Source organism: Kryptolebias marmoratus, linkage group LG4 (genome assembly GCF_001649575.2).
Source record: "Kryptolebias marmoratus isolate JLee-2015 linkage group LG4, ASM164957v2, whole genome shotgun sequence".
In the NCBI taxonomy this organism is placed as follows: Eukaryota; Metazoa; Chordata; class Actinopteri; order Cyprinodontiformes; family Rivulidae; genus Kryptolebias; species Kryptolebias marmoratus.
In genome coordinates this window covers 13472574-13491185 of record NC_051433.1, presented here as the reverse complement: position 1 = coordinate 13491185, position 18612 = coordinate 13472574, and the positions used below count along the sequence as shown (strand labels likewise).

The 18612-nt window shown below is 41.9% G+C and overlaps 4 protein-coding genes across 7 annotated transcripts in view; 2 read left to right on the top strand and 2 right to left on the bottom strand.

Moving 5' to 3' along the window:
• Positions 1-539: 539 nt before the first annotated feature.
• Positions 540-2714, bottom strand: mrpl20 (mitochondrial ribosomal protein L20). The gene is made up of 4 exons (XM_017416017.3): positions 2476-2714; positions 2213-2323; positions 1417-1494; positions 540-1321 (listed from the first exon to the last, which is right to left on the bottom strand). Exons 1-4 carry the CDS (start codon positions 2560-2562, stop codon positions 1148-1150), a joined length of 450 nt encoding a protein of 149 aa, XP_017271506.1. The 5' UTR covers positions 2563-2714; the 3' UTR covers positions 540-1147.
• A 205-nt stretch (positions 2715-2919) lies between these two features.
• Positions 2920-7032, top strand: sdhb (succinate dehydrogenase complex, subunit B, iron sulfur (Ip)). The gene is made up of 8 exons (XM_017416016.3): positions 2920-3073; positions 3555-3682; positions 4435-4520; positions 4645-4781; positions 5120-5236; positions 5321-5422; positions 5524-5646; positions 6312-7032. Exons 1-8 carry the CDS (start codon positions 3008-3010, stop codon positions 6390-6392), a joined length of 840 nt encoding a protein of 279 aa, XP_017271505.1. The 5' UTR covers positions 2920-3007; the 3' UTR covers positions 6393-7032.
• Positions 7033-9032: 2000 nt separating this feature from the next.
• mfap2 (microfibril associated protein 2) lies at positions 9033-14736 on the top strand. Its single transcript, XM_017415692.3, has 9 exons — positions 9033-9169; positions 10528-10589; positions 11675-11716; positions 11908-11931; positions 12034-12105; positions 12207-12248; positions 13074-13161; positions 13544-13617; positions 14424-14736. The coding sequence occupies exons 1-9, from the start codon at positions 9048-9050 to the stop codon at positions 14525-14527; spliced, it is 630 nt and encodes a 209-aa protein (XP_017271181.2). The 5' UTR covers positions 9033-9047; the 3' UTR covers positions 14528-14736.
• Positions 14737-15295: 559 nt separating this feature from the next.
• LOC108235767 (rootletin) overlaps positions 15296-18612 on the bottom strand; it is a 20459-nt gene continuing 17142 nt past the window's right edge. For all 4 annotated transcript variants that reach the window (XM_037975337.1, XM_017415994.3, XM_037975338.1 and 1 more), the window contains 2 exons: positions 17435-17608; positions 15296-16354 (listed from right to left, as the gene is read on the bottom strand). In XM_037975337.1, coding sequence (XP_037831265.1) covers positions 16256-16354; positions 17435-17608 — 273 coding nt within the window. In that variant the 3' untranslated portion in view covers positions 15296-16255. The remainder of the gene's footprint in view (positions 16355-17434; positions 17609-18612) is intronic.

Below are 18612 nucleotides of genomic sequence, written 5' to 3'. Positions count from 1 at the left end.
CTAAATGAAGGATTCAGCCAGGATAATCAATAAGAATTACTTCTGCATTACAACTAATTAAATAATGAGCTGCAAAAAAACTTACTGTATAGCAGTAATGCCTTTAATTTACTTTACTTGTTTTTTTATTGCATTCTCTCTCATTATTTGTATTATTTAGTTGTTTTTTCCCCCCCAAAATAGGTCATGATGTCAAATAACATGAATTTTCCCTCATTTGCCACATAATGTTACATATTTATCTCAATAAAGGATGAAAAAAAGAGAAAAAATCTTATCACGGTTTAGTTCAGTACAAACATTGCTGCAATTCCTTTAAATACCAGAATACCAGATTTTTAAAGAAAATACTGAGTGATACTGATTTGTGAGTCACTAAAGGACACTGGTTGGACATAATTCTGCCCTTGCTCTAATATTATTCTAATAGCACACAAAAAACTCCCCTCAGACCTAACAAGAACAAGTGGCAGCATACCTGAAAAATAAACAATCATAACTCTCTAATATGTTATTTAGAACAGAAAAAAAGAAATGAATGTATTTCAAAATGTTTAATGAGCTCAACATAGAGTGGATAACCTCACCACGTGAACCAAAAACACATTTATTTACACAGAAAAGAACAAGTCCAACTTCCTGAAAAGTCTGTTTAACAGCATCAAACCAAAAGTTGAAGCTGTGTGTTTAAATCCAGGGTTAGAAATGAATGATCACACCCCCTGTTCTGATACCGGAAATAATCAAGACGGACATTTTTCTGTGGGTAAGACCACAGTAAAAAAAAGAACTGAGAAGGTATATCATGTCCTGGATATTGATATAAAAACTGCTACCAGCTCCATTATGAATTTAGCAGATTTCTTTTTTATAGATGGAACATTTATGGATAATTACAGTGAAAGAACAGTTCCCTGATGACAGGGATCAAGACATCACAGATGATCTGTTCAGCAGAAACATCCGCAGATCAACACAAACTTATGCAAACTAAGACGGTAAGATCTCTGATAGAGTGATGATTGAAGCATCACATGGAAAGTGTCCTGATGAAGTGAAAACGAAGGAGGTGAGGTTTAACATCAACAATCCAAGAGAGCGCTCCTCTTCTCAATGCAAGCGGAAACCTGCAGCTGTCATCAGTCCGTTACTGCAGCATAACAACGCGTGAGAAAACACCGGGAGGCTCTTTTCCGTCACCCAGTGCCGCGCTGAAGCCCTCCCGCTGCCGGGCCCGCGCGATTTTTGTAAGAGAATGGAAAGTCCGGGGTTCCATGATGGCCAGGTCGCTGATGATGTGACGGTTGAGCTGAACGCTGCACTGTACGGAGAAAAAAAAACAAAAGAAGCAGAATGAGCTGGCAGCACGAACGCCACGGAGACCGGAGCGGAGCAGGAACACTCGACACAACTGACCTTAGTGAGGTGGTGTATGAGGGTAGGATACGTCATGCCGTGCTCTTGCGTTGCCGCTGCAATTCGAGAAATCCACAGCTGGAGAGGTGAAGGAAAATGAAACGGGATAAATTACGCTTAGTGACGTGCAGGTTGGGTGACACGGTGGAGCAGTGGTTAGAGCGGTCACCTCCCACTAAGAAGGTTGCAGGTTCATGAGTTTCCTCCCACTGGTTCATTAGTAACTCTAAAATTGAATGAGTGAATGACAGAGTATGAATGATTGTCTTCATGTGTCCCTGTCCAGGGTGTCCCCTGCTTCTCAAACAGTGACTACTGTAGATAGACACCAGCTCCCGGAGACCCGGAAAGGAGAAGCGAGTAAAGAAAATGGATGGGTGGATAGTTTTGTGAGGAGGTCAGAAGACTTAAAACAACCAAAGTAACCAAATATTTGAGTCATGTAGAATGCCAGAGTGCCCCAAAGATGGGATTTTAACACAGCATTTTTGTTTGTTTTTTTAGTGTGTTGCATAAAAGCAGTACTCACTGAGAATACTGGGGACTAAAAGAGGCGTAAGCATTGAAAAGGATTGTTGAAATCTAAGCCAACATGGTACAAAACCTCTTCCTCTCTGCTTTAGGTCACTGTAAATGTTTGGATGCGTTTACTGTCTTCAGAGGCTCAGATACAACTCAAGGTGTGCGGGCCACTGAGGGGACACTGCTGCATTCAGGCCCCTGTGGCTCCTGTGAAACAACAAAGATCCAAACAAAGAGAAAGCACGACGAGCAAACGATCATATCTGGGTCTCACCGTCCTCATGTTGCGTTTTTTAAACCTCCGGGCTTTGGTGGCGTAGACGAAAGCCCTCGTGACCGCCTTCACAGCCAGCTTGTAGCAGCGATTCTTCCTCCCTCTGAAGTGCTGTTGGGACGAACCGACACCAACATGTCAGCCGACAGAACCAGCTCAACACAACACTGCCACACACAATAAAAATTCAAAACAATGTTCGACATTTCGGCGAGTCCGGATGGGGAAACCCGAGTCAATCCAAGAAGTAGTCTGAGCCTCACCCGCGCGTGTTTGAGCAGTTCTTGGACCTTCCAGTATCTGTCCGGCCCACGGTTGCGGATCCAACAGGACAAGGTTAAAAACACCATGCTGTCGTTCCGTCGAGATCTACTTCGTTAAGAAAAACGAAACACCGGATTAAAATGACCTCAATTGAGCTCCACCAGAGAGAGAGTCTGCCCGTGATAAATAACACGCTGCTGCAGAAGCGCGGAGGGGGTACGTTTGTTTTTACCTGCGCTCACGCCCAGAACGAGAAAAACCAGGAAGGCATATGCGCTGTTATCAAATCAGACAGTTCTTTTTAAAAGTAGGTTATCGTAAATTATATAAAAGTAACAATACAATTCAAGGCAGCAAAGAAAATATTAAATATCAAGTCAACCAACCAACTTAATACATATATTGCATTAAATTCGGGACACGTAGGACAACAAAACACGCGCTCCCCCGCGGAGCTGTTGACGCTGCCGCGTTGGATTCTGGGAAAGCAGCCGCCGGTGGAGGTCAGAGAAGAGAAACCCGAGCTTTAAAATGTCAGGTTTCACGTCCTTGAGCCGTTGCGGGGTTCTGGCGTTCCGCTGCTCGGCGGGAATGTCGGTAAGCTGTTTGTCTTAAAAAATAAAAATAAAAAAATAAAAAAATAAACAACCTAAGGCCATCTTTAGTGATTATTCTGGAGAAACGTAACATCAGCAGCGACTGACTGAAGGCTCCGTCTATGTTCTGGACGCTAGCTTACGCGCTGTAGCGTAGCTGTTAGCGTTCCCGTTTAGATTGCTCTTTGAGTTGAAGTTGGGTTGCTTTAGAGTGCAACTTTTTATTGTTTTAATTGATTTATTTAGAGTTTGACATCGTACAGCCATTTTAGACCACAAAAACCAAGAAAAAGTGTCACTAGAAACAACTCAAACGACTGTAAACATAGGTTAGCTCGTTAGCTAATCCAGTAAACAGTGGCTATATTTAGCTATAACAGCAATGCAGGTTTTTTAAAACACATCCAGCTTGTGGTTATAAGTCAGCAACACCGTGACTGTCTTATCTTTGCTGGTTTTCTCCCTTGAACCGTGTTTTTCAGGCGATGAGGTATGTCCAAACAGCAGCAGCTGTCCAGCCCAGAATAAAAAAGTTTCAGGTGTACAGGTGGGACCCAGACACACCTGGAGACAAACCCCGCATGCAGACCTACGAGATTGACCTCAACGCGTAAGTGCTGCACCTTCAGTTGTTTTGTGTCTTTAACCTGAGCTAGACAGGAATGCCTCCATGTAGTTCAGACAATTTAGTCTTTATTAGTATTTATTTATTAGAAGTGACCCTTCCTGCCCACAGCCATCAGCATCAACAACTCTTTAACAAAACCAGGATTATGAGCTACAACAACATTTAATTTCCCTTTGGGATTAATAAAGTATCTTTGAATTGAATTAAATTGAATTGAAATCAGAATAGCGCCCAAACAGACAATATTGAAGACACACAAAGACCGTTTTCACGTCTTTGTGTGTGAACCTTGGTTTTATTTCAGCACATATCTGCTTCATTAAATGTAGAATTGATGCTGCTGTGGAAGTACTTACTTTTATATACCAATACTCGCAATTACATACAGAAATGTGCAGTATTAGCATCATATAAGTGATCGTATATTTGTTTATTTGGTTGCCATTGCACTACGAAGGTGTTGCCTCTTTTGTAGCTTCTTCTAGGATCTTATGGCTGTTTTACCTTTTATTTACTCAAGCGGCAGCCTGAACCTCGCTGCGCTCTACTATTGTGTTTCGTTCTGTCTGTAAACGGCTGCAGGCAAAATATAAAAACCAGTAGGCGTGGTGAGGATGGCTTCAGCTTGCCTCTGTCAGCGTGACGCTGCAAAAAGGCTTTTCTCGTAGTTTTGAACTTTCGGACAAAACTAAACTGTCAGTCGTTTTCAAATAACGGTCATTTTCTCGATCCAGTTGTGGCCCGATGGTCCTTGACGCCCTCATCAAGATTAAAAATGAGATGGACGCCACTCTGACCTTCCGCCGCTCCTGTAGAGAAGGTCCGTATCTAATGGGTGCAATAAATAAACAAGTTCAAGTCGTTTCTGCTGCCACCAAAACGTTCCCATCTCCAGATTGCTGCAGAGGTCATACTAAACGCTGTTGTTACTTTGCGTTGACCAGGTATCTGTGGATCCTGTGCAATGAACATAAATGGAGTGAACACTCTGGCTTGTCTCAACAAGATTGACACCAACCTCAGCAAGCCCTCCAAGATTTACCCTCTGCCACACATGTATGTGGTCAAAGACCTGGTGCCTGTGAGTAAAAAGCCCTGTGCCGCCAGGAGCAGCTTCGATTAGGATTGTATTTTAGGGTTAAACAGAATTGAGACTTCTCTCCAACAACCAGAACTGTCAAGATTTTAGGTAAAGGTCTTTAAACACACTTAAGCCAGTAATCTAAATGTTGTTTATGTTAACAGTTTGAACAGGTTAATACTTTCCACAGTCATTCAGTTCTTTGTTGATTCACTTAAAGTAAAAACAAACAATCTAGGTTAAAGTCTACTTGTTTTGATTCAGGATCAGAAATGTTTGAAGTTTTCCGCTGCCATCTGCAGTCTGACCCGATTGTGTCCGCCGTGTTGCGTTTACAGGACATGAGTAACTTCTACGCTCAGTACAAGTCCATCGAACCGTACCTGAAGAAGAGGGACGAGTCGGCGGAAGGGAAGGAGCAGTACCATCAGTCTGTGGAGGACAGGCAGAAGCTGGTAGGACACTGAGAGACAACGTCATCTGGGTTTGCAGATAAAGACAGAGGCGATAGACATCCTGTGTTCTGGTTTTCCGTGCAGGACGGCCTGTACGAGTGCATTCTGTGCGCCTGCTGCAGCACCAGCTGTCCGAGCTACTGGTGGAACGGGGACAAATATCTTGGGCCGGCTGTGCTCATGCAGGTATGTTTGAACACCAAAACACAGAACTTTATTCTCTTCTTTATTTGGGAGGGGGGTTCAGAGCAGCTGCCTGCACTTGAGTAATGCGTGGCGTATTCCAGGCGTATCGTTGGATGATCGACTCCAGGGACGAGTTCACAGAGGAGCGTCTATCCAAGCTGCAGGACCCTTTCTCCGTGTATCGCTGCCACACCATCATGAACTGCACCAAGACCTGCCCAAAGGTAACCTGTTCACACACAGCCACGTCTGTTTGCTTTACATTGTCTTTATGCACCACATGTTCCTTCACACAGGAGCAGACTGTATCATAATATGCACAGATTGTTTTATTGATATTTTCATTCTTACTGAAGGTTGATGAGCAGCAACAACTGACAGGATTATATGTTTATTTATTTAAGTTGTGTACAGTGCTTTCAGCCTTAATTTGAAGGTTTTTACATTCAAATGGGAGGAGGGATTCTGAAATTATAGCGCTTTAATAGATAATTTTTTTTTTTTCCAGGAACTTTGTGTATTTATTGAACAAAGTCTTTGCAGATAAACCTTTTTTTTGAATGTTTATGGAGTGCAAATGAATCTACACTGAGATGCTGAGACACTGAGCTCAAGGAAACTAATCATGACATTAATAACTCCTCAGGTTTCATTTGTATTTGTTCAGATCTCAATAACAAATATCAAACTCTCACTAGACAGAAATAAACCCTCTGAGCTTCTTCAGGATGTTGATTCAGATCAGGGGAAAACCTCAGTATAAGGATGTCTGCTACCGTATAATCCTTTTTTATTACAGTTTACCTGCCGTGGTTGCTGTTTGCAACCCGTTGACGAGGCTCCCCCTCAGTGGACGTTTGTAAATGTTTCTCTCCTTTCTCGCTCTCAGGGGCTGAACCCAGGCAAGGCGATAGCTGAGGTGAAGAAGATGATGGCCACATACAAGGAGAAGAAGGCGGCGGCTGCTTGAGACCTCTGTTGTATTCTTGTAAAACTCAAAAACTAAATTATAGATTGATTTTAAAAAAAAAAAATGCTTCTTGAGGTCTGAAGGGCCCGAACGTCAGTCGTCTCTAACACCGCACATTTCTGACAGCAGAAATGTGTGTAAACATGAAAGACTCTGTGTTACGCAGGTGCACGACTACAGTATGAATGCAGGAGAGGTGTGTGTGTGTGCATGTGTGTGTCTGAGTTTTACATAAACTAGCAGAGGTTTTATCTCCAACTCTATGTGGATGTTTGGACACTCGGGAGGCTTTTTGCTTCATATTAAAGTAAGAACGAGGCTTTATGCTTTTCTTGTTGCTTTTTATTTCCTATCTGTCTCACAGCCATACGGTGTAAATGTTCCCTAAGAATCTGCAGCACTTAATGTTTTGATGGGAAATAAATAATAAATTGTCTCTAGCTGCTTTCATTGTTTTTGCTGTTTATGCAGGGACCGTCCACCAGGTGTCACTGTTTCACAGAGATCAGAAGTTTTGTTTTTTTTTCTCATCTTTGAAGTTTACCAAAACCTTCACAAATATCTTGGCGTTAAAAGATTTGTTTGTATTTTTATTTGACAAACTCATGCTGTTAAATAAAAAGAAAAAATAAACATGTAAGAAGTGTGTTTTATTGTCAGTAAGTTGCGATTAAAGGATTTTAGGATCAGATGGATTTATTTTGGTAAAACTTACAGAAGAAACTGACATGTTAAGGTTTTTGGGGATTTTGCCGCTTTCTCATTTCTGGCAAAAATTTAAATCATTCAAATTACCAAACCACCTTTTCTAGACTTAACTTGTGCTCATTTACACAAAGGAAACACATTTTAAACATTTGTAAAAGATTAAAGATGTGTTATATAATTAAAAAACATGAGATTCTGCGGATAAATGGTTTGACAGACTAAAGACACCCGTCACGTCTGCTGTTGAGAAAACCAAAGATTATAAATGTCCCGTTGTTGTTGCTGTAGTTTTAAAGTCTGCATTTCTTCCTGCTCCTCATGTCTGTTTTATGGTAACGATCCACAGGAGTCCCCTGATGCTTTATCTTTTAGGAAATGTTCCTTCAAGAGTTTTTCTTGTGAAATCTGTTACATCATTTTCATTGAAGTCACCTTCATGTAAGATTTTTAGAGGTACTAACCATTGCACAATGTTTCCTAATCAAATCAAACTAACCTGGACTGATACTCTTTATTTATCTTTCCTGCGCTGGATACATTTCCACTGTTATGTTGATGATACTCAGTTATTTTTATCCATGAAGCCTGAATAATCCAATCAGTTACTAAGACTCCAACAGACTCTTAATTTTCTGTTTTTAAACTCAGACAGACAGAGGACCTGAGCATCTCGGCATCTTTGCAGCCTCTCACTCCCTCTGGGTGTCATTAGTTTGGCCTCCAGTTCTGATGTAAAGAATCTTGGTGTTATTTTGGATCAGGATCTTAATTTAACCCACACTAAAAATGTGACCAGGACTGCTTCTTTCCACCTGTGTAATATCACTAAAATTAGAAACATCTTATCTCAAAAATGATGCAGAAAAACTGATCCATGCATTTATCACTTCTAGGCTAAACTATTGTAATTATGTATTATCTGGGTGTCTAAAAAACTCAAAAGGCTGCTGCCAGACTTCTGATGAGCTTCAGGAGGAGAGATCAGATTTCTCCAGTTTTAGTTTCTCTTCATCGGCTTCCTGTTGAATTCAGAACAGAATTTAAAATCTTACTCCTAACATACAAACCTCGAAACAACCAAGCTCCATCTTATTTTAAAGATCTTATTGTTCCATATTTTCCTAACAGAGCATTTCGCTCTCAGACTGCAGGTTTACTTGTGGTTCCTAGAGGTTCTAAAAGTAGAACAGGAGGCAGAGCTTTCAGTTCTCAGGCTCCTCTCTTGAGGAACCAACTTCCAGTTTCTGTCTGGTTTTTTAAGACTTTCGTTATTGATGAATCCTATAGTTAGGGTTGGTTTGGGTTTCCTGAGCTCTCCTTTAGTTCTGCTGCTTTAAGCTCAGACTACTGGAGGACAAACTGACCTCATCTCCTCTCTCTGCTGCTGTCTTTACTCGCTCTACTCTCAATGTTTGTATTTGAAATTATTTATATCATTAACTCATTTTTCCTCTAATAGAAACTCCACCTGGACCCGTCCTTCTGTGTTTGTGTCTCTGTCCTGTACTCTCAAACCCCAGCCGGTCGAGGTAGACGTTGGCTCCTCCTGAGCCCAGTTCTGGTTCTGGTTCTGGTTCTGTTGGAGGTTTCTTGCTGTTTAAAGGGAGTCCTTCCTTTCCACTGTCGCCTCCAAGCTGCTCAGGGTGGAGGATTGCAATAAAGTGAAGATTTAATACAACTTATGGCTTCTTTAGATAACTTTTACTAACTGGTGTTTCATAATGTTCTGTACGTGATCGTATTCAAGGAACTGGACTGACTGGATCTGAATCTGGATTTAGGATTTGGACTTGTTTTTTTTCTTTTGAGTCGTGTAAAGAGATAACTTTTGTTCACACATTTGATTAAGTTTATGCCCGTCTCTAATCAGTCAGCAAGGCGGTGGGCTCTTGCACGTTCTGTTGGGGGCTGGTTCTGTTGTGGGTCTGTACTGGGACGGCAGGGGGGATGGGGGGGCTGCTGGAGGAGGAGACTGCAGATGCAGGGAGGTACAATGTGGCGCTGCAGGATCCTCCTTCATTCACAGGACAGAGCTGGTGGAGGTCGGAGCTAATTGAGTCAAAAATTAGGTAAGCTATCCAAGAAAAAGCTCCTGATTGCATTTCATCTGCCTTTAATTTACATGTTGATGGGATTACATGCTTAGGGCTGGGATAAAAAGATAAAGGAAAAAAATAATTAAGCCTTGCACAGATTGAAACATTGTGAGTTATTTAGGAGGATTAAAGCAGGTTTAACAAAATGAGTGTTTGGTTTGTATATGCTGAGAGTTGACGTGTTTGGAGGGGAAAAAAGGAGGACGGACCTCACAGCAGGGCCTGCAGAGAGAAAACAAAACTGGGAAAGAAGAAGAAGAAGAAGAAATCTGCTGCTTCCTGGGGGTCAGTGAGGCCTCATGGCGAGATGATGTAGATGAGCTCTTTTATTGTTCTCCTTTAAACAGGAACAGACTCCACAAAGACAAATGAATGACAGCAGAGCATCTGTAGTCTCTGTCCCCAGCGTGTTTGTGTGTTTGAAGGGTCCCTGTGGCCTAAAAGGGAGGTTTGGAGTGAGAGAGGGAGGGGAGAGGGGGGGCTAATCGTTCCCAGATGTTTGCTATGAAAAGCATATGGTTTCCAATAGTCACCATGATGCACATGAAGAGCAGTGTGTGTGTGTGTGTGTGTGTGTGTGTGTTACTGCACAGACAGGAACACAGAGATTTATCGATCCAAGCTGTGTTTCAGTCGGACCGCGTGAGCAAAAAAAAAAAAAAAAAAACACAAAATCACAGCAGTTCTGAGGAACATTTAGACTTTTTTCTTCTCCGCTGAAGTTCAAACGAATCACAATGAGAGGGTTCGATGTAGGAAGAAAAGGCTTTTACTCTGAACTAAGATGGAAATTAAAAAAAAAAAAAAATCAGATTTACTTCTTTGTGATATGCTGCCCACATGTATTTTTTTTTTTAAAACTAGGAATAGAAGAAAGAAAAGGAGGAGGTGAGGGGGGAGGGTTTGGAGGAAATGACCAGAGAGAGGGACAGAAGGGAAATGAAGGATGCAGAGACAAAAGGAGGGAGGGATGAAGAACACTCACAGGACAAGAAGGAGGAGCGGACTGGTCTTCTGTTTCCTTTCCTGGAATGCAGATCCAAACTGTCTGAAAAAGTAGGAAAAAAAAGAAACCCAAAGAGATTGTTCTTCATCTGTGTCACATTCTTGCTGTTAGAGTTTTTCTTTTTTTTCTTCCTCCCTCTGTTGCTCACTGAGGCCACAGGAGGGAGGATGATGAGGTGAAGGAGGGCACAGAGAGGGGAGAGCAGTGGGGGAGGCTGGGGAGGTGTCAGAGGGCAGTAGGGACAGGGAGGTGAACATAGGAAGAACCCCCCCCACACACACACACACGTAAGGACTTTCTTCCTTTCGTGTTGGCTTGTTCTCAGGGTTGAAGTCGGCCTGCCTCCCAGAGAGACCATGAGAGTCCTCCTGCTCATCTGCATGCCAGGTAACTGCACCACATCCAGCGTCTGAAAGCAGGTTTCAACCACCCCCCCACCCCCCGAGTCCAAAAGAGTTGTGCAAAATGTTAATGAGAACAGGATGCAATGAAACCCCACGTTTTATTCACAGTGGATCACATCAAACATATCGAAAGTTTAAATAATTACCATTTACAGGGGTAAAAAAACAGGTCATTATGAATATTTTATGGCAACAACACAAGGCTGTAAAAGGAAGTGGTACGAATAAGAAACAGCTGGAGGAGGATTTCGCAGCGGAATAGGTTAATTAGCAACATGTCGGATAAAAAGGACTGGGAATTAAAAAAGAGATTTTTAGAGAGGCTGAAGCTCACAGGAAGTAAAGATGGGCAGAGGTTCAGCGGTCTACGACGAAAACTAATGTTCCTCAGCAGAAAGTTGGGTAGACTTTGAATATCTCATCATTTACAGTTCATAAAATCATGAAAGGATTTCAAGAATCTGGAGAGATCTCTGTGCAACTATTTTCTTTTTCTTTTAGTTTAAATACATGATGGGTTCCATTGTGAATAAAATGTGGATTTATGAGATTCATAAACGATTAGATTATGGGTTTTATTTATATTTTGCACAACTTTCTCAGAATTAGGGTTGTATTTCTTTATTTTTCCTGCAAAAACAACTTTCCATGCTCTGTGTAGGAAACATAAAAGCGAAATGGAGTGATTTTTATGTAGCTTAAGCTCATAAAATCAGTAATAATAAGTCAGAGAGACATCAAACTGAGACAGGAGCATCTTTTCTGCTGTGTGAACCAGCAGCTGAAACATTTTATATTCCTGCTTGATTTCAGCTGGAAATCACTGCATGCATTGTTTGGCCTTTGAACACTCAGAAACTGTATTTATTTCCTAACATCAGGGAAGACTACTCCCTAAAAAAGGCTTACGCTATAATCTAAAAACTCAATTTTCTGAGAAATATAGACTTTTTTTGTTAACAGCACCAAACAAAAGACTAAAGCGCTTCTTATTACTGCCTCCTTGTGCTTTTTTCCCCTCCCTGATTGTTTTTTTTGTGTAACTTTATTTGTCTGAAACGTCAACAGTTCTGCTGCTTGCCCAGTATCAGGACCCAGTTCCCTTCCTGGGTGAGTTGAAACGGTTCCAGCTGTTCACATCTGGTCCCGATCCCTCCCTGGCCTCCCCATGTGTCACGAGGCCTGATGTTGTTTACCAACCCTCATAGCAGAGAGTTTTATTGTCAATAATCTCATTGGACATAAACATGTTGGTCATGAAGTCATTGTTGTACTAAACGTTCTTCCCTCCTGCTTCACAGACGACTATGATTACACCTTTTCAGGTAAAAAAACAACAAAATCTTTTCAACGTTCCTGAACTGTAGTGATGAGTGTTTCACCACCAGTGTGACCACATGTCCCCTCTCCTCTCGCTGAAACTCCAGAGCCTCCAAATCCTGACCCTCTTCCTGGAACCTACCAGCAGCAGGTCCAGCTCGACCCCCTGATCCGTCCAGGTAAACCTGACCTAGTCCCCCCCCCCGCCTGTCAGAGGTGGCGCCGTGCCGCCCTTAGAGACTGACCCGTGTCTGAAACCGGTTTCTCTTTTGGATTCCAGAGCCCGACCTACAGACGGAGCCCACAGAGCCCGGCCCGCTCGGTGAGAAGGCCGCAGAGATGAGAGGAGGACAAAAGTCTTCGACCGCCTCTCATGTCTTCATGCTTGACCTCCAAGCAGCCAGACTTTCTTGTAGCCTCCTCGCAAAGCGGTCGTAATCAGTCGTGCCTCGGCTGCTTGGCACTCATTGTCTGTCCAGTCCTTGCATCTGCAGTCAGAGCAGCGTGTCCTCTGAAGATGAGGAAAGAGAAAAAAGGCGAGGATAAAAGTATCAGACTTAGGAAAACTACTATTTACAGCAGATAAACAGTAACAGAAAGTCACGTCTTTAGCAAGTTGTAAATAAAAAAATCCTGCAAAGACTCTAAACAGGCTATGAAAAATGTCAAAGTTAACACAGTACTAGTTAGTACTTTAGCTAGGAACCAACTAAAGTACTAGAAACTAGCTAAAGTATTGGCTTACTAGTTCTTTAGCTAATTTTAGAATTGGCAAAAACAACACAGAGCTTTACCAGAGTACTAAACTACCTAATATCTTGCCAGCTAGTATCTTAGTTATTCTTGAAAACAACAAAGTTAACACAATACTAGTTAGTACTTTAACTAGGGACTAGCTCGATTTAGTTTAAATTGGTTTTAAGTTGGTGTGTTTCAGCAGCTCATCAGTGTAGCAAAAAGAACAACAGGGAGGACGTGAGAACCAAAACCGGGTCTTGGTGATTAGTGATCCAGATTACCTCAAAGTGTTACAAGAAAAGTTTGCCTGCTTGGACGCAAAACATGAAGAAATGAGGGTCGACTCAAGACTTTTGCACACAAAAAAACACCTCTTTTTTTTGTTTTTTCTTCACTGACTGATTTCCAGACTGCAGAGAGGAGCAGTATCCCTGCACCAGGCTCTACTCCGTCCACAAACCATGCAAGCAGTGTCTCAACAGCCTGTGTTTCTACAGGTACGACTGGATCTCAGCTCCACGAGGAACCCGACGTGGTTCACTTCTTCTTCTTCTTCTTCTTCCTCGCTTCTGTTACGGCTCAGACAAGTAGCAATGATTTCACAGATCAGATCCAGCCTGCTCGCACCACATTAAAGAAGTAAAAGTTCAAAACTTGCGTCCTGCATGGGGCAGACATTCTGCTCTTATTCGAGTATTTTCTAAGCTTCTAAACAACACACGACCTAAAACAAGTGGTCAGGTTTCGGCTGCTCAAGCTACAGACGAACATCAGTGTTTTAACGATCAGTTATTGTTTGTGTGACTCCAGATGTGAGTCTGCCCTGAGATGCTTTTTTCCCCGACATCTCATGTGAACTTTTTTTATGTCTTCATCCAGTTTGCGGCGGGTTTACGTCATCAACAAGGAGATCTGTGTGAGGACCGTGTGCGCGCACGAGGAGCTGCTCCGAGGTGGGTGGAAGCCTCCACATCCTGGGGCCACAGCTGCAGAACATCCCGACCTTTCTGACTAAAATGTAGACCAAACATCACATTAAATGACACCATACCGGACGTAATTTGGGTTTCAAACACACTCCGTACACACAGTAGACTGTATGAAGTCCCACATGCCTGAAGTTTGTCTTTTTCCAAAAGGTTCTACAATTCTTTAATGAAATATCTGGAAATATTTTAAATATTTACCACCTTTAATTACAGGAAAGCCTCAGAATCAGTCCTGTATCCCCGTCAGAACCACCTCGACAAAGCTGTGAATGCATTAAATTAAAAAAAGCATGTGTGCAGGTGTTTGCAGATAAATAAGTGAAAATATCCGCCCTGAACACACAGACAAACAAGATCTCCTTACAGCGTTTAATAAACCGAACACATCCACTGAATAAGACCTGAAGAGTCCTCAGAAAATATGACGTTCAAGTAAAGTTAAATATTAAACCGGGCTGGTAAACTCTCAGTAATGTTTTTCATTCTTCTCAACACTCATCTGGCTGTAAGAATAAAAATTAAACATGGAAAATCCTGACATTTGGATTTAGCACAATCATTTTAGCTCAAATGTTATCACTGAACCATCGTTACCTACAAACAGAGCACGATTTGTTGTTATTAAGATGTTTTCTAATCTCCCCCAAAAGTATAATTATTGTGATTTTTAGATCATCTTCTTCAAACAGTGTGAAATAAAAGGTTCAATTCAAGGCGTGGTTATCAGAGGATGAACTGACCTGTGTGTGTGTGTGTGTGTGTGTGTGTAGCGGACCTGTGTCGTGACCAGTTCCCCCGCTGTGGTGTGATGGCGCTGAGCGGTCAGTGTGCGTCACTCGGAGGAAGCTGTGGGAAGAGCTGCAGCGGCTGCTGATGATGCTGCTCCTCCTCCTCCTCCTCCTCCTCCACCTCCATGCTCATTACTCCCGTGCGAAAAGCACCTTGAATATTCCCGTTTTATGTTCTGCACACGTCTGTCTGCCCACCTCCCGTGTGTACAGACAACAAAAAAAAAAACAATACTGATGATTGTGTAAGTCACTGGTGCTACAAGAACTTTTAAAAGGTGCAAATAAAACCACAGAACTCAGTTTTTTTATTTTTAACTGTTATTTTTTTGCATATTGTATCATAATAATCAAATGTTTTGTGTCTGTTGTTGTATTATTACTGTACTTTTGTTGAAAAGCAGACGTCCGACAAACTGATTAATATCAATCTCAGCTGAAGATCATGAGATTGGTGAAGCAGGTGGTGAACGATCCCAGTTTTTTTTTTGTACTACTGCTGCAGAAAAGTGGCAACTAGTGCTTTAAAAAGGCCTCCGTACTACTGCTTTGTAAAACTGTCACTATAAAAACAGAACGAAGAAAAATAAACTTCTTTTTTTTACAACTTCTTATTGATGTGTCATTTCTTCAGATATTATTAACTGACATGACGATGGGAGCGTGAATACAAAATATGGAGTCACATTAGTTACAAATAAAACTAAAGGGGTAATACGGATCTTTTAAAGAAGAGTTCTGTGGAAACAAACAAAAAATAAATAAATAGTCAACCAAAACAATGCAAGTTTGAGGTTGAGAGTCAGTACCTGCAAATACTTAATCTCAGGGCTTAAACACAAGGAAACAAAGACTTCCAAAACAATCTTTTTATTTGGCATTTCTAGAAATATCCTTGTAAACAAGAAATGTTTTCGTCCACATGGAAACACAGAGGAATGACCTAAAACACTCTAGTAACTATGCCCGACCTGCATGCGGCGCTGTAACGCTGCCGCCACAGAAACAGGAAACAAGGCGTGGAGGCGTTACACGCTGGGGGGTGAAATGCGAACACAGCAGAAGAAGAAGACGCCTTCGGGTCGTGGGTTAGATGAGAGACGGGGCTCTGACATCATCGTTTGACACAGAAACACAAGAACAGGGTTTTGAAACATTTCCACTCGAGGACCTGTTTGCAAAAAACACCATTTTGGGGCTTTTAAAACGCCGTTTCCTTTGTGGGCGTGAGGCTGAAATGATAAATAAAAATAAAAAAACCTCCCCATGCGGACGTCGTCGTGACGGATATCTGGGACAAAATAAAATCTTATCGTGCGTCAGAACAGCCTGACAACAGGTAAGATATTACTTGTTCATCTTTTCACAGAATCCCACTTTAATAGAGCTCAACTATCTTTTTTAACTAACTCCATCCTGTAGGGTTACCATTATGCTATAAAAATGAGCAGTTTTAGTTTGTAAAATAGAGTTACATGTAATCAGTAAAATCTGTGTCTAATAAAATAAACAGAGCAGCTCCGTTATTGTTTGTGAGTTTAGTGCAGAGGAGTAAAAATGACATTTTCATCCCGGCTCTTTGCTCAAACTTTGTCCTGAAACGATTTTTCTCTCTTGAACCGGAGCATGAAGTTTGTTAATTCAATGTTTATTTAAGGTAAAAACAGATGTGCTGTCAGTAATCTGCTGGTGTTCAGTTCATTGTTCTTCTTACAGCTTATAATAGTCAATAAAGCACCCTTTGAATCAACAGTAGTGTTAATTTGGTTATCTCGTGTTGGTTAGAGCTGAGGCGTTAACGACGAGCGGCGGCTTCAAACGGCCTCCCGGCTTCCTGTCGACAGCAACGAGGGCGGGAGCGTCGGCTGCCACCGCTTCATCTCCTGCTGCAGCTGCTCCTTCAGAGTGGAGACCTGCCGTCAAACACACCAGAGACCGGAGCCGTGAGCGTCTAATCTGAGGGACTCGGATCACAGAACCTCTAATCTGTAATCCAGGCTGGTGTGGGCGACACAGCCAGCTACCACCACACCAGATTTCAACTCAATATCTGCACCACTGCCTGAGATATAGTCGTTGTTGTGTTTCCTAAGGTTGATTAGCTGTGGCGGCCATCTTGAACTGGACTGAGCCCAAAGGTTAATGAGGTACAGGTGAACATCCAGTGATTACGTTCTGAAAGTTTCATTAAAATCTGTCCGGTGGTTCACGAGATATTTCGCTAACAGACACACCTTTTGCCTTTTGATAAAACGTCTAATAATTAAACGTTGAGAACTCCACTGTGGGTCATCAGAACAATAAAATATAGAGAAACCTGATGTCTGAAGCGCTGCTGAACTAAAGGAAAAAGTTGGATTTCTGTTGAGTAATTAGATTTTTTTTTTAAATGTTCACATATCAGCCACAACATTATGACCACCTGTCTGACCCACAGAAACAGGAACTCTGTTGACCTGTCGGGTCGGCATTAGATCCCTTGTTTTGGCGCATAATAAGTCATCACTTCAGGATTTGAGGACTTTGAAGATCGGCTCAACATTTTTGTTTTTTTGTTGTGTTTCTCAAACTGTCTTGTTAGGGAGAAGCTGCAGCTGCATTTCTGTGAAGGGATCCATTTTATTTGGTCTGCAGGAAAAATGAGAAGTTTTCCCTGCAGAACAAAGCATTTTATATAGTCGGGGTAGGCAACCATGGTTCTCGAGAGCCACTATCCTGCATGCTTTACTCGTCTCCCTGCTCCAGCACACCTGATTCATGGTTCAATCACCTCTTCATGTTCTGCAGAAGCCTGTTAATCACCCATTGATTCAAATCAGGTGTGTTGGAGCAGAGAAACAAGTAAAACATGCAGGATGGTGGCACCCGGGGACCAGGATTGCCTACCCCTGTTATATAAGAATTCTTAGTGGTTTATATATATTTCTAATCTGTTATAATAAGACATGGCAGCTGCAGAGACGTGAGATAAACCTGATGCGATCAGTGATCACCTGCTCCTCCAGGCCCTTGACTCTGTGCCGGTGAGCTCGCTCCCTGGTTCCCAGCGTCCGCTCCACGTCTCTGAGGCTGCTCCTCAGCCGCTCCGCCTCGCGCCGGGCCTCGTCGCGCTGCCGCACCAAACCCTCGCACAGAGCGTGGGACTGCTCCGTCTCCGCCAGCTGAGTCTGCTCACCAAACACACACACACACACACGGAGGTCTGAGCGCGGAAAAGGACGGCGACCACGACAGCACCCGGACCGTAGAAATAATGTCAACAGTGCAAAGAGACAAATAGATCAGAACAAAGGACAGTGAAGTCTCAGATATCTGTATGCACATGAGTAAAAATAAATGGTCTAGTGTTCCTTTAAGGAATGCATATCGCCCGCCGTCTTTTTATGCCAGAAGTTTAAACCAACGTTGCGAAACGTCTGAGTAATGAACGTTTGGTCATGAAAACAACATTTTGTGTGATCTCATGCAGCCGAATATTAGCTCAGTATTTGTACAAATGACTGACTTGTAGCCATTTTTGTGTTTGCTAAATTTGACCAGCTGTGGCGGCCATCTTGAATCGAGTTGACTCCAAAAGTTAATTGGTTGCAGATGTACATCCAGTGATTAGTTTCTGAGAGTTTCTGTCCTGCTCTTTGTTGACATTTAATTTTACTTTTTAAGACTTGGTGAGAATATCCACAGATGAGAATCGTAAATGTGTTTATTTTTATTTGTCCGGAAAGAGACAGAAAAAACAAATAATTCAGGATAACTAAAACAAGTTTAAAGTTTTACTTGTCTTTTTTTTTTGTCTGAGTGTACTGAAATAATTTTGCAGTTCTGGCATACCTGAGTGAGAAAGATGCAAAATAATTTTTTTTAAAGTCAGTTTCTCCATTTCCTGTTTTTCTGTTTTGTCTAGACCAGAGAAAACTGACTGTTCAAGGCATTAAAAAAATAAAACTTCTGCAGCCTGGGAAAAGTTTGAGGAAATGAGAAAAAGTGGTCTGAGGCGTAAAATTACTCAGAAAATAAACAACTTTAATCGCTTCTTCAGAATTCCTCTGAATCCCACTGCAGAACTGTTTATTACTTGTTTATGGCATTTCTGTAGCAGATTAAAAGAAAAAAAAAAAATATATATATATATATATATATATATATATATATATATATATATATATATATA

What these genes read in the sequence shown, in the direction of transcription:
- mrpl20 (XM_017416017.3), bottom strand. Translation starts at nt 2,562, where the DNA reads ATGGTGTTTTTAACCTTGTCCTGTTGGATCCGCAACCGTGGGCCGGAC. An exon ending in AACTGCTCAAACACGCGCGG is followed by an intron (nt 2,324 to 2,475) that starts GTGAGGCTCAGA and finishes TCGTCCCAACAG; the next exon opens with CACTTCAGAGGGAGGAAGAA. An exon ending in AAAAACGCAACATGAGGACG is followed by an intron (nt 1,495 to 2,212) that starts GTGAGACCCAGA and finishes TCACCTCTCCAG; the next exon opens with CTGTGGATTTCTCGAATTGC.
- sdhb (XM_017416016.3), top strand. Translation starts at nt 3,008, where the DNA reads ATGTCAGGTTTCACGTCCTTGAGCCGTTGCGGGGTTCTGGCGTTCCGC. An exon ending in CCGCCGCTCCTGTAGAGAAG is followed by an intron (nt 4,521 to 4,644) that starts GTCCGTATCTAA and finishes TGCGTTGACCAG; the next exon opens with GTATCTGTGGATCCTGTGCA. An exon ending in TGGTCAAAGACCTGGTGCCT is followed by an intron (nt 4,782 to 5,119) that starts GTGAGTAAAAAG and finishes TTGCGTTTACAG; the next exon opens with GACATGAGTAACTTCTACGC.
- mfap2 (XM_017415692.3), top strand. Translation starts at nt 9,048, where the DNA reads ATGGGGGGGCTGCTGGAGGAGGAGACTGCAGATGCAGGGAGGTACAAT. An exon ending in CCTGCTCATCTGCATGCCAG is followed by an intron (nt 10,590 to 11,674) that starts GTAACTGCACCA and finishes AAACGTCAACAG; the next exon opens with TTCTGCTGCTTGCCCAGTAT. An exon ending in AACAGCCTGTGTTTCTACAG is followed by an intron (nt 13,162 to 13,543) that starts GTACGACTGGAT and finishes GTCTTCATCCAG; the next exon opens with TTTGCGGCGGGTTTACGTCA.